This window comes from Lepisosteus platostomus, chromosome 3 (assembly GCF_059453375.1).
Source record: "Lepisosteus platostomus isolate fLepPlt1 chromosome 3, fLepPlt1.hap1, whole genome shotgun sequence".
Classification (NCBI taxonomy): Eukaryota; Metazoa; Chordata; class Actinopteri; order Semionotiformes; family Lepisosteidae; genus Lepisosteus; species Lepisosteus platostomus.
This window is the reverse complement of record NC_142613.1, coordinates 61,671,276-61,685,556: the sequence shown is the minus strand read 5'-3', so window position 1 is coordinate 61,685,556 and position 14,281 is coordinate 61,671,276. Positions and strand designations below refer to the sequence as shown.

The 14,281-nt window shown below is 35.8% G+C and overlaps 1 protein-coding gene across 3 annotated transcripts in view; it reads right to left on the bottom strand.

The window, feature by feature from the left end:
• The window catches only part of vta1 (vesicle (multivesicular body) trafficking 1), a 70,899-nt gene that overhangs the window by 19,261 nt on the left and 37,357 nt on the right, over positions 1-14,281 (bottom strand). For all 3 annotated transcript variants that reach the window (XM_088626295.1, XM_088626296.1, XM_088626297.1), the window contains one exon: positions 7,859-7,986. In XM_088626295.1, the coding sequence (XP_088482421.1) occupies positions 7,859-7,986 (128 nt within the window). The remainder of the gene's footprint in view (positions 1-7,858; positions 7,987-14,281) is intronic.

Below are 14,281 nucleotides of genomic sequence, written 5' to 3'. Positions count from 1 at the left end.
TGCAATGGTGCTAGAGTTTGTCAACCCATTCCAAAGAAATGGAAGTTCTGAATAAATTTTACCTATAATGTGATCAGATCTTCATGAGTCATAAAAATACAGAGAACCCAATAAAATAAACAACACACAAAAGGATACACTTTTTCATTCATTTATTGATCAAAATGATTGAACATTAAATGTCTTTGTCGGAAAGACATTGAACTCTAGGATTATCAGTTCAGTGTTACGGGGATAATTAGAATAAGGAGTTTCAATCAATGGGATGACAATCAGGTGTGGGTTTGGGTGGCCCTGCCCTATTTAAAAAACATAAACGCGAGTCTTCACTACCAAAGTCTGGTCTTCACCACACAGGCTTGTGAACGCATGCCATGCCTTGATCAAAGATTTCCGAGGACCTCAGAAAAAGAGTTGTCGATGCTCATCAGGCTGAAAAAAGGTTATAAAACAATTTCGGAAAACTTTGGGCTTCACCAATCCACTGTCAGGCAGATGGTGTACAAATGGAGGAAATTCAACACCATTGTTACTCTCCCCAGGAGTTGTCATCCAACAAAAATCACTCCAAGAGCAAAGCGTATAATATTCTGGGAGATCACAAAGAACCCCAGTGTAACATCTAAGGCTCTGCAGGCCTCTTTTGCACTGGCTAATGTCAGTGTTCATGAGTCTACCATCAGGCAAACACTGAACAAGAAAAGTGTGCATGGGAGGATAGCAAGGTAGAAGCCACTACTCTCCAAGAAGCCAGTTTAAAGTTTGCTAAAGACCACCTGGATGAGCCAGAAGACTACTGGAAGAATGTTCTGTAGACGGATGAGTCGAAAATAGAACTTTAAAGCTTAAATGAGAAACTTTATGTTTGGCAAAAACCAAACACCGCATTCCAACATAAGAACCTCATCCCAACATGGTGAAACATGGTGGTGGCAGTATCATGGTTTCCTGCCACGGGACTAGGACGGCTTGCCATCACTGAGGGAACTATGAATTCTGGATTGTACCAGCAAATTCTACAGGAGAATGTCACGGTATCCGTCTGTGAACTGAGGCTCAAGAATAGCAAAACAGTGACCCTAAACACACAAGTCAGTCTACCAAAGAATGGTTGAAGCAGAAAACATTTTGTGTTTTGGAATGGGCGAGTCAAAGTCCAGACCGTAATCCAATAGAAATGTTGTGGCAGGACCTAAAGCGGGGAGTTCATGCTAGAAAGCCCACCAACACTTTTTCTGACAAAGACATTTAATGTTGAATCATTTTGATCAATAAATGAATGAAAATGTATATCATTTTGTGAGTTATTTGTTTAATTGGGTTCTCTTTATCTATTTTTATGACTTAGATGAAGAACACATTTTAGGTCAAATTTATGCAGAAATTAAGAAAATTCTAAAGGGTTCACAAATTTCTAGCACCACTGTACTGTAAATATCTTCTGCCAGGTAGAGTTGGTATAAATTAGGAAGCCAAGGTCCATTTTTACAGAGCAACTGTTGAGAGCGTGTTTACTTTTTCTGTTATGTTCTGGTTTGGGAACTTTCCCTCTCCTTGTTTGAACTTATTCCCTTGGGAAGAAGGTTAAGATGTATCAAATCTAAAACAGAGCAGTTCCGGAAGAGTACTAATCCCGAGGCTCTTCAGTCTTTTTAATCAACACTGTTATAAAAGTATTGTTAATTTTGCACAAGGGAGTATTCTGTACTTGGCTAAATGGATGTCTATCTTCAATGTACTCTAGCATTGTATTGTTTTTTGTCTATGATATATGCCATTTATACCTTTTCTTCTCTTTTTTTGTATTTCTGTCATTTTTAGCGCACCACAACAAATTATTAACAACCTGAAAGGTTGGTTTACCATTAAATTTTACTTTGACTTTAATACTTCAAACCTTTAAAGTTGTTGTTACTTGTGACATAGTGCCATATTTCCTTTGTATTTGTACATTTTAATTTTAAAAAGCTAAAAACGTCTTAAACAATTCTGTGTATCCGTCATGGGTGGCATAATGTTGCAGCAGTTAGAATTGCTGCCTTGCAGTGCTGGGGCCCGGAGTTCAAATCCACACCTGGGGTACAATCTCCATGGAGTTTTATATATTCTTTATCTGTGTTCACGTGGGTTTCCTCTGGGTGCTCCAAATTCCTCCCAGGGGCCAAAGAAATACTGGTAGGTTCATTGGTTTCTGGGGAAATTGGCCCTGGTGTGAGTGTTTGTGTCTGTGTGTGCCCTGAGGTGGACTGGCGCTACGTCCAGGGCGTCCTCTGCCATGCTCCCACTGCTTACTGGGACAGGCTTGCAGGATTGACTCTCCCAAGACCCTGTACTGAATAAAGTGGTTAGAAAATGGACGGAAGGATAGTCATTGGTCCTTTCCATGTAAGTCTATGTACAGTATGTACGCACATATTCTGGAAACTCCTGTGCATTTTGGCTTCGCCATTGTTGAGGTCTATATTCAGAAACAGTACGAGACTATATACAATCCATACCCAAACACGTGCCATAAAGCTGCCTGACAGCCCATTCACATATACAAGACTATACTGGGTACAGTCACACTAAACAAAGTTTGGAATCTTAATTTTCTTTATAAAACTGGTGTCTGCATATTTTAACTGAATACATTCACAGATGTACTATAAAGGGCTAGATTTATTTGGCACTACAAAACATACTTCATAATTATTACCCTAGGAGTTATTTGAATATTTCCCTCTCCCATATGTTTGAGCTATACTGAAAGTCTTCCTCTCAATTTAGCAAAAAAAAAAAAACCCTGCAGCACGTGTGAATGTACTCTGAAGTTGTGTTACCACTTGGCACAATTTGGTCTATAAAAGTTATTTTGTTGGTGTGTCCTATGAGGATCAATAAGGCCTTTGTGCAGTTGTTATGGGGAATGGAATCAGTTATCCTGTGCCAGCAGTTCCATTACTTCTTACCAGAGACATGAACACACCCATGTTTGAAAATAAACCTAAAATTCAGTATCACCAATTTTGATGTCACTGCCTATTGTATAACTGCATTTAAAGTGAAATTAACATTAATAAATCACACTGGTACACTAATCATCTGTCTGCCAACACCCCCCAAAATGTTTTGATGCCAAGACCAGGGATATTTAAAATGCACTAAAATGCATGAAAACTAAACATGCAGACATATTTGTCATTTTTTAATGGTCTTAAAATAGTTATTGGTAGTTCTGTAGAACCATGTTTGACAATGCAGCATTTCAAATCAAGAGTCATTGAGAAGTTAACTTGCCTTTGAGTTAGTGGTTAAGTTGTAGAAATGTCACACAGAACACTGGAGAAGCTTATAAAATAATGTAACATGGGTCCAATAATGCAGATTATTCTCTAATGAGAATTTAAAGTCTCTATACCTATATCAGGCAGGGTGAAAATCTAACTCGTTTTCGTTGGTTTATATGTGGGGCAGTTAATTTGGTGCTGTAATGTCTTGTCACTGTACCCTTTGTGTTTTCTCCCCATTCATCAATTTAGACCCAAGATACTCCAGGGTCAGCATCTTTAAAAAGTTCACAGTTAGCCTATGGCTATTTACATACATTATGGTCATGACTCTGAGAAATGACCCTCATTAGACCTAAGCCAGTACTCTTATTCTGACACACTCCCTCTTACAATGCGTCTCTTGTTTTCCAGTGATTAACAAGTTCTTAATCCAGCTCCCCATTCACAGGTCAATTAGGGACCTTTATCTTATTATGTCGAGCAGAATATTTTAGAAGCATCTTACTGCAGTTTTAGGGGAGGATTCATTTGGGAATTGCCTTTGAATCTTAAAAGGATTTGGGCTTTCTTTTCATCAGCTAGATCTGTTCCTATCACAACTTACACAATTTTACTTTCAAAAGTTCTGAACAGCCACAACCTATTGTCTTACATTCCGTTCTCTTACAATTATTACCATACCCTGTATTTCTGTATTGCTTTTCATCCCGAAGCATCCCAAAATATTTGCAACTGGACCAACCGTCTTCTCCAAGTCAGCTGACAAAAGGCAGTAAGTCACTCTATTACTTTCTAGGTAATGTACTCTCTCTTACAAAGGGAACTCACTTCATCCACCACTGTAACGCAGCACCTACTTGAACAACCTTCATTTGCATGCCAATATGATGGAGCTCTCAATGGTTGGCTTTTAAACATAAAACTTTTTTGAAGATTGGCTTTTCATTTTGGAAACTGTTATAGGCAGCCATTTGCCAGTGTCAGAAACCTAGAAATTCACTTGGCCATAATTATGAAATGCCTGCTTAAAATTGTGGAATCCTTTTTCTGTCACCTAGGAAAAAGTTAGAAATTTCAAATGAAACCTAAAATGGAAAATTAGTAGACTTTCTCAATGGTAGGCAATGTGTTGCTGTTATAAATACCCTTTTCGTAAAAAAAAAAACTATTTTGGAAATGTTTGAAAAATGTAGCCATCAGCCTCAGTCTTCAGCTTCAGTGTTTTCCCTTTTTTGATGCTAGTTCATGTCATTGCTGCCTGTATGCCTGTACTTACTGTACCTACATTAAATATCTTCTACCAGGTATATGCCTATTCTTGAATATTTACAATATTTTTACAGTAGGTTTCCTTTCACTGCTTCTATGGTGTTCGCCAATATACCTATTTTGGTATAATTTGCTAACTTGCCATTTTTACCAACTGTACCAGAAAATACAACATCATTCATTTAATTTCAGTCATTTTATAAATCACCTTTTCCCTGGTATTTACATTTCATATTTTTCTTAACTGATTTGTTAAACCATTTGTGATTTGTTTGTTTTTTTGCACCTTTAAGATAAATTGGTTCTGTGATTCAAGAATAATTTGTTTAAACTGTTGTTGCACATTCCTATGACCACAGTTCTGTAATGTGTCTCTTACCTATGCCTCACTCTGTCTTGATTGCTTGAACAGATCACATCTATATAAGAATTTCCTCTTGTAGATGCTCTGTCAGACTGGGTAAGGAAACTATCTAACCATATTTAAAATTTCATTTTTGTTCTACCAATATTCTTATAGATCTTTCCCCATCTGTATTGGAAAAGTTGAAGTCTCCCATAACTACCTCTTTATTTATATACACTGTACATCACTATTATACATACTATATTACTTTATTATAATATCTGAATTGGGTCACCTGTAGCATACTGCTAATACTACATCATTTAAATGTTGTTTTGCAAATCTGACCAACATATTGATTTCTTGTGCCTGAATATTCTCTTTGCTGTATATTTCTCTAATTCCACCTCTTCCATTTTATCTATCACTTTCAATTATATTGTAAGTGTCTGCTAAACAGTAGTATCTATATTTTGTATGTTTTACCCCATAGTCTTGGCATTCAGGTAAGAATTATTTATCTAATTCTTTTGTTTTTTGTTTTTTTTCCTGGGGTTCTCTTTTAGGAACTGTTCTCTGTGGATCTCCCTTGAAGATGTTCTTTCTTCCTCTTCCATTTTAGCTAAAATGTTTTTTTTTAGCCCTTGTCAATGGGTCCTAATTTTATTTAGATATATTTAATCACACCTCCACAGCGGGCCTTCGCCATAGAAAGGTTTGCAGTGATCATGGTGTGCTGAAGAAGATGTCAGCTTTCAAGTGCTCAGCTGTGTTTACAAATTAAACATCTCCAAGTGTTCATCTTTGAACGGTGAACGATTCCTGAAAAAACACTGATGTAGTCCTGTTCTTTAGTTTATCGCCAAGGCTTCTGAGTTTGTTATATATTGCTGTTTATGTCAATGTCACTGCTTCCAGCATGAAGAACAACTGAGCTTGAGAGGAGTCTGTCTACTTTTTTTGGAATATTAGCAATCTTAGATCAAATGAGACAGCATACTTTAGTCATTTTGGGGTCCCTGACACACCTTTCACTTTCACAAATACTGAAAAATCAAAGTCTTGTGGAATACATGCCACTTCTTCAAGCTTCTCAGGGTATTCACTGGGAGTTCCTAATATTTTTTCTACGTTGAATGTATAAAATATACTCCTTGCCTGGCTTATATACACTGTCTAACAATGCATCAATCCATTTACTAACCACATTATCCAATTCTGGGTCAAGGGAGAGCTGGAGTCTCACCTGGCAAGCAACTGGCACAAGGCAGGATACATCCTGGACAGGACACCAGTCCATTGCAGACCCCAATGCACACAATCATGCTAAGGCCAAATTTTCACAGAGGACAATTAGCCTACCGGTACATCTCTGGGGTGCTCTTGCTAACCTCTGTGCCACCGTGCCACACCTGTCTGCCAATCATGGTTTCATTTACCTTCAAAATGTATCTAAACTATCCAGTCTCTCAAAAATACATATCCTAATTCCCTCTCTGAAATGCTGACCACACTGCAGCTCCTCTGACACTCTCCTGCTTACAACTGCTTAACCTAAATAATGCCACAGCTTCACGTATGATCTCCGATTAATAAGAAATGCTTCTAATGGTCTTTGTAAGAATCAATATGATTGTTGTATTTAATCTAATTTGACCATTCCTTAAGTGTTCCTGAAAATATTTTATATACAGTGTGCTACAAACATATTCAGCTCCTTGCACAGGTTTCACATATTGTTGCATTAAAGCTAGCATTCATGACACTTTGAAATACCAATTAAAGGAGAAATGCAGTTCCATGCAGTTATTTTTTGCTTCGTTCTGAATCGCAGAATATGGCGCTGCGCAAACCTGGAGATTTTGTCTATCTTGTGATGCAAATTGTAGGTTCACGTTTCTTTCATAATCCAAAATAGTGTTGCAGTTCCATTTTAATATTGGTTATATACACAATCTGTTCCACGTGCAAAGAAAAATGCAAAAAGAAGCAAACAGATTATGAACATGACAGAAAAATACAAGAGTCATAATTGTATAAATATACACAGGTGTACAAAATTACATTTAGGGGCCACAGACTTGTTTAGTGGCCTCCATGTGCAATAACATCTCATGATTTCAGAATAAATCCTGTCTTTGCGAGATTCATTGGTTGGGTACTGAATGTCAAGCAAAGACTCAATCTAAAGACGGAGGATCTTTCATAGCAAGTCAAGAATAAAGTCACTTGAAAAATCAGGAAAAGGGTACAAAAAGTATAGAAGTCATTGTATATTCCTGTGAGCACAGTCAGCACAACCTTAAAAACGGTGATAGTACCAAACTGGGTCAAATCTGGTAAATACTTACGAGAAAAAAAAAAAACTTGTTGTAATTGTTGCTTAAGATGTTTCCACTAAATACTGAGTTCAGGGATCTGAATTTTTAAGCAATCAACATTATGTCTGAATCATTTTGTAATTTATTCAAAATAAAATATCAAAGGAAGGGTCTAAAATACTTTTGCACGGCACTGAATTACAAGTGAACAGTTTTTTTTAAAAGGACTAAAGCAACCAGCATTAAAATACAACTCACTTACACACATAAGTCATTCAATAATATTGTGATATAGTATATATCACTTTATACTTTACATTATACTCATCATCATCGGCAGACTCCATAGCGAAGCGGAGCGGTTTCTACAATGCATTGCCAGCCGTCCCTATCAGTCTTCATTATACTTATACTTTATACTAGTATGAACTTTAAAAAAAAAAGTATTTTATCCGTAGTTTTATAGATAGTATAACAGTTTTGAAATGGGACAGTATGCCCACTTAAATTCAAGCAAAGCAGCACCTTGGTCATCCAGTATAGTCTACAGTGATAGACCTGACATTACTTTTCAGGTGAGGTTAAATCTTCAAAGTAAAACATTCAACATATTTTCCAAAATCTTATTAAAAGAAAATGCATAGCCTTACTTGTGAAACCGCCCTGATCGATCTTCATTGTCTGCATAGAGGAACATTTTTATAGCATAGTTTTCAATGTGGGCGTTTCCAACAATCTCCTGAGAAATGGATTCACTGTCACTTAACTCCTTTTTCATCTGAAACAACAAAGAAACACAGAATTTAGAGGTTGTACAAAAAGTACATAATACAAGAAGTGGATAAGAATGGAAACACCGATGTATAGGAACGTTGGGCCACCATGTGTGGCCAGTACGGTTATTATGAGCCATGTCATAAAATCAACCAGTGTCTGGAATTCTGTAGGAGGGATCAAACATACACGAGAAAGTCGATTAACTCATAAGTGGTTAATAGAGGTGTTATCCCAGAATATCTAAAACAAGCTGGCTTAGGCAAGAAGGGATAAGATGACCAGTCAGTAGACACGAAGTATACTACTTAAATTATGTGCCCCATAACACTACAGAACTACCGGAACCCTTCGCTGCTGGTTTGGTGGAAAGATTTCCTTAGAATGGCACCTGTGCACATGTCCGTTTCTTAAGACAACAGTAAAGGAGCATTCATCTGATCATTTCACAATTCTTAACTGCTCTTTGTACCACCGGACAAGCAAATGTGCATTACAAATGTGATGAACTGTTTGTGCGTTCAAACCTGACTGTGGCAACCAGCTTCAAGGCTGTGGACGGTTTCTGATGAAACTGTCTACTTTTGCATTCAAAATTTGTGAATTCAAATATTCTGTATTTCTGTGTTGTCAAATATGTGTTTGGCTTAAGACTTGTTCCTTCTTAAAGGGTCTTTGGCCATGATTAAAAAAGGTTTTTTAAAATATTAGTAGAGAAATGCGATATTTCAATAGTGCAGTGCCATGCTACAGAAGTCCACTGGTTTATTATTATGTACTTAAAACAGGTATTACAGAATTCCCGAATTCACAAAATCATTGTTGAAGCTGCTTTTGCTAAGGAACAATATAAATATGGGAAAAAAAACAAAGAATAATCAGAAAAAACAGTGATTAAATATCTTAATACTTTACTGGAATAAGACGCTTTGATTTATACTGTAGCTGTATCAGCAGGGTGTGGTGTATTAGTAGGGGGGTAGATCTACAGCCAATTCAGACCAGACGGATGAACTCAACTGTGTGACCCTCACGAGAGAAGTGAAGAGAGAGCCAGAACATGAGAAGAGCTGAAAAGCTGTACTGAAAAGGGGCTACCACACAACCTCAGAGACTTAAAGCTAACCTGGATTGGGTTCCCTGTTTGTGGGTTTTATTTAACATTATTTTTAGCTTCTTTCGCTGTTTGTTATGAAGCTATAGAACAGCAAAGAAAACTTTCCTATTTTCCCCTATTATTATATACCAAAAATCCTGGTTTCTCTCTCTCCAATAACAGTAAATAAAACACTCTGTGGGCCATGTTCATTGTCTTCCCCGCCTCCATGTTGGTGTGTCATCCGTGGACATAGTGACTGACACTGTCACAATAGGTGATGTCATTTTTTATTACTTCAAAGCAAAACTCCTATTTTTTTAACCACCCTTTGTCTGAACAGCTTTCCTAGCAACACATAAATTATTAATTATTTTTTCCCTCATGTTGTGAGTTCCTGTCCAAATACAGTCGGCCAACAAATCTGTTATTTTAAATCCGTTTATTTTAAAATAATAAATATGCAGCATTGCTTTGCTCCAAAATAATTAAAAAATAAAGTACGGTAAGATGTAACCAGCAGCCATATCATCCTGTAACTCACAACTGGCAACCCACTGAAGCTCAGCAGGTGTGAGACTGGTCAGTACCTGGACTGGAGACCAACTGGGAAAAACTAAGGTTGTTGCTGGAAGACTCTCTGTGGTCATTAAAAATTCCAGGGCGTTTCTCTAAAAGTATAGTGGTGTCACCCTGGCATCCTGCCCAAATTTCCCATTGGCCTTTACCCATCAAGGCCTCTTAATAATCTATGAATTATCTTCATCACTCTGCTCTCCTCCCCACTGACAGCTGATGTGTGGTGAGCGTACTGTGCGTACTATAGCACAGCACTATTACACATAACTGTAAGGTTTTTTTTATTATTAATAGGTAAATCTGGAAGTTCTCTGATGATAACTGGAACATGAATATGAGGCTTTTCTGTACTTCACAATGCACAATCAACAGTTGATCCGGTTAAATTAAAGCATACTGTCATCACAGTGTTATGTCACTTTATAGCTGGTTTCTAGGTGCTATATGTTTCTAGGTGAGGGACAATAATAAATTACTGACTAGAACAATCTGATTATTGCACTTCATAACCTTGAAAAGAAATTCTTATATTTACAGAGAATATATTAACAATAATAAAGACTACAGACAGTAAAGTCAGAAAATGCTAGTTTTAGTACAATTTAATGTATCACAAATTTCTCAGAGAAAATTATGCCTATAAAAAATTCAAATCACAGATATTTTGTTGTTGTATCTTAGTAGAAATTGTGTAAATAGTTTACCACACTGTGGTACAAAAACGATTTAAATGCTTCATTTACAGTATCAATACACTATTAAATATAATCCTCAGATGATTTAACCACTTTTCAAAACGTTGTATTCTGGGGAATTCTTTGAGTTATTAAAACAATTAAGAAATGTAAACATCTGCATGTCATCTCAGAGTTTAAGTAGTAATTATGATTAATAATTCCTTGCATTTAAATGTTGCATTGTATCCAAAAGCAGTGTACATATACAGTCTGATCCACTTCATCTACCACTAAAATACGCACACATCTGGGTGATGCACAGTAGCCTCAGTATACAACGGATCCAGTGGAAACCTTGGTTTAAGATCTCCATCAACACCACCTATAACAGCAGCCTAGTTTTCCTTGGAGTTCCCCCATACCTGTACTGACTAGGACTGAACTTACTTCCTTCTCCTCAAAGTATTAAATCACATCATAGAACAGACATAACCAATCTTGTTATACTGTTTTCGACAATTTTTTTATTTTACATTTGCTCAACTACTAAACAGATGATCACATTCTATGATGCTATTTAGTCCCAAGGAGAACAGCAAGGGAGTTTCATCTCCAAAATTACAAGTGATGTTTAGAAATTGTGTAAACTTTCTGTTTGAATACAACTTTTTGAAAAGCAATTAAATCATATTAAACCATTTGGATATTTTGAGAAGGAAATGTGTTTAATATTCTATTGATATCTGTATATGAATCCTTTGGAATCATTTAGAGTGAATATTTTGTATCTGTTATCATCATACAAAGACTATCAAGGAAATACTCAATAACTGATGCTTTGGAGTGTCTATTTAATATCAATCTGCATAAAAGAAAAACCTTAAATCATTACCATTACAACACATCAACTATGTAACAATTTCGACAAGGAAATGTTTATTCCTACCCAAAACAATCAAGTTTAAATCCATATAAAAAGCACCTTTTTGTGTCAAAAATTTATCATTTTAAAACATTTGCACACAGATTTTATTTTCTACCATGAATATCTTAGGTGCATAGATTAAATGAAAATAAAAGACGTTTAACAATAGATACTTGAAATTATGTTAAGCTTTCAAAACAATCACAGGTCAAAATATTAAGGCACAGTGGATGGTTAACTTATTCATGCACTTATGCAAATGCAATATTCCACAATTTCACTTTAAATGGAAGACTCCTTAACAAGAAAATAAAAAGATCAAAACAGGTCTGTGTCACAAAAAGCATGATTGTGCCTTTAAAAACATTTGCAGTATATTCTCTCAAAGACATGCATGCAAGAGGTTTGGATTCTCAATTCAGTGAATCAGAAGGTGCTGAGAGAAAGCTTATTGTACCATATCTAAAGAAGACTATTGAGAAAGAAACCCTTTTATGGGAGACTGTGTGGTCTGAAACCCCTAGACACGTTTTCTTCTGCTTAAGTGACCACCACCTCCCTTCATACGCTAAATTAGCGGGACTCCCATATTGTGTGTATCAATGGTTTGAAGTGGCTGGAACCCAAAAAAGTGCTTCGGAAAGCCAACTCACTGTGACAGAGTAAGACTTTCTAAGATGTTAAGAGTCTACCAGAAAGCTTCAGGTTTCCCTGTAAAATCAGTAAAGCAAATAATACTGCTTACATTTCAACAGGTGGACTCAAGACTTGTGAATAGAGTTACTGTTCACTTTTTAATGAAATTTCAGGCTCCTTTAAAAAAAAAACATAATACATTACACAGTACATCATTTGTATTTAGCAATGGGAAAGAATGTGAAAACTTAAGAGGAAGTGTGCTGACTTCCTACAGTACAAGGGACATATCAAACATGTTAACCAGGCTCAATTACATGAATTATAACAATCCCAAAACTTGGGACATTTATTTAAATGTGACATAAGTCACATTGATGTGAAGGAAATGGCCCTTTAAATATGAAGATTTACATATTAAAATTGTGTTTTCATAATAAATTTAGTCAGTACTTCTCATTTATCATTCATATTGATAACATAGTGAACAATTGTCTGTGTAGACAGTAAAAGGTACAGTAACTACTTATGATAAACTTATTCAATAAAGATAGATAAGATAAATCTTATTCAAAGGAAGAACTCCAAATGATTTTAAATGAAACATTACTTACATTTTAATTGGTTGTCATGCAACATATTTAAAAGAAGGAAAGTAAACTGTTAGAATGATTTAATGGCTATAAGGTTGTTTCATACATTTTACAGATAAAAAGTGGCCTTTAGAAAAAAATACTTTAGGCCCCAGTACAATATGCAATACTAGGAAACTGTCACATGTAGTATCTTCAAAGGTTCATTGTCACTGTTCCAAATTTGAAATGCAGTTACAGAAGACATCACCTCTTCTAGAAAACTGAATGAGCACCTTCATATGTGTGGGACATTGTTCAATAAGACCCTTAATCGAAATCACAAGAATCAACTGAGAGATGGAAAAACATGATAGACACCGCCAGATAAAACATATACAGAAATAGCAAATAAAGGGATAGAGGACAATGTGAAGAATGTGATTATTTTTTGCCTATAAGGTACTGAAACAGAAAAGAAAGAAATTGGATTATGTGTTCTGCTTTGCACTCTGGCAACTGAAAAGGTTAATTATTCCATCAAAATAAAATTATACTTTAAGATGGAAACATCACGACTTTTATTGTATCTTTTTACACTGAGGTACAGCATATATCATCTTTGTACTGAGATGAAGCCGACATTCTAATTGTCAACAGCAATTTTTAGGTGATTACCAAGTGGGTACTAAAAAACAAGCTTAGGTTAGACCTTAGCCTGAAGCTAGCATTCTGAATACAATTGAGGCCTTTATCCACAAAATGGAAAAGCCAATGATACCGATTTTGTTATTCTAACCAAAATATTTTATATTCTTGTAGTTCATTTCAGTTTCTGCCACAGTAACTACACTACAGATAAAGAAGTTGATTTTTAAATTATGCCCTTCAGCCTTATAAAAAGGTACTTCTCCGAGAAAAGTAATCCAAACAACAATAGTATCAAAGAAGATATCTATCAAGAAAGCAACCCTGTAGTGGGCACATAGGAAAATAATGTTTTAAAATGAATAAATGTAATCACAAATGGACAGAAAGCAGCTGCATCAGATTATAGAACAGTAAAACTCTGGCAGGAGGACAGGTGTTTATTTTTAAACACAATAGGGAGGGCAGTGCCAGATTGCCACAAACAGAAAGAACACTGGTTCTTTGATCAGTGGAAGGTCACACAGGTTTTCATTTTTCTTTCCAATTAATTTGCAGTGTTTATACATTGCACACTGTGAGGTTACATATACTTGACACAAAGGGTTCTCTTTCTGAAAACACTCTCCTAATGGGTTTCCTTTATGAATAACAGGTAAGCACTAACTTGCTTTTATCAGGGAGTACATGTTTTCACATCCTTTTGCTAGAAAAGCATTTACAAGAGTAACACAAGGCAGAAACACCAAACATACAAATGGGAGACTCCTCTGAAAAGAAATGTTATCATGGGCAGTGATATCAGGAGACATTTTTCTAGGAGTTAATTTTAAACTTTTAAAACCATTTTTTTTCCTTTGGAAATAATAAAAAAAAACAAATACACAAATGAAAATGGAAGCCAGTCCATTACAGACCCAGAATCACTGCGTTATTAATTCAATATCACTCAGCTTCCACCTAAAGCTTAAAAAAATTATAACAAACTTATCTGAAGACGTTTCCAAATAATATAACTACTGCGGAACCACTCTATTGGCAGCAGGGATGTTCTGTTGATATGATATATCAACCACTCAACATGGCAACCAAAACAAATTCTCAAGTCTTTCTTAATTGAATCCAAAGTATTCTTAAAATTCCCAGTATATAAATGGAAAAAAAGT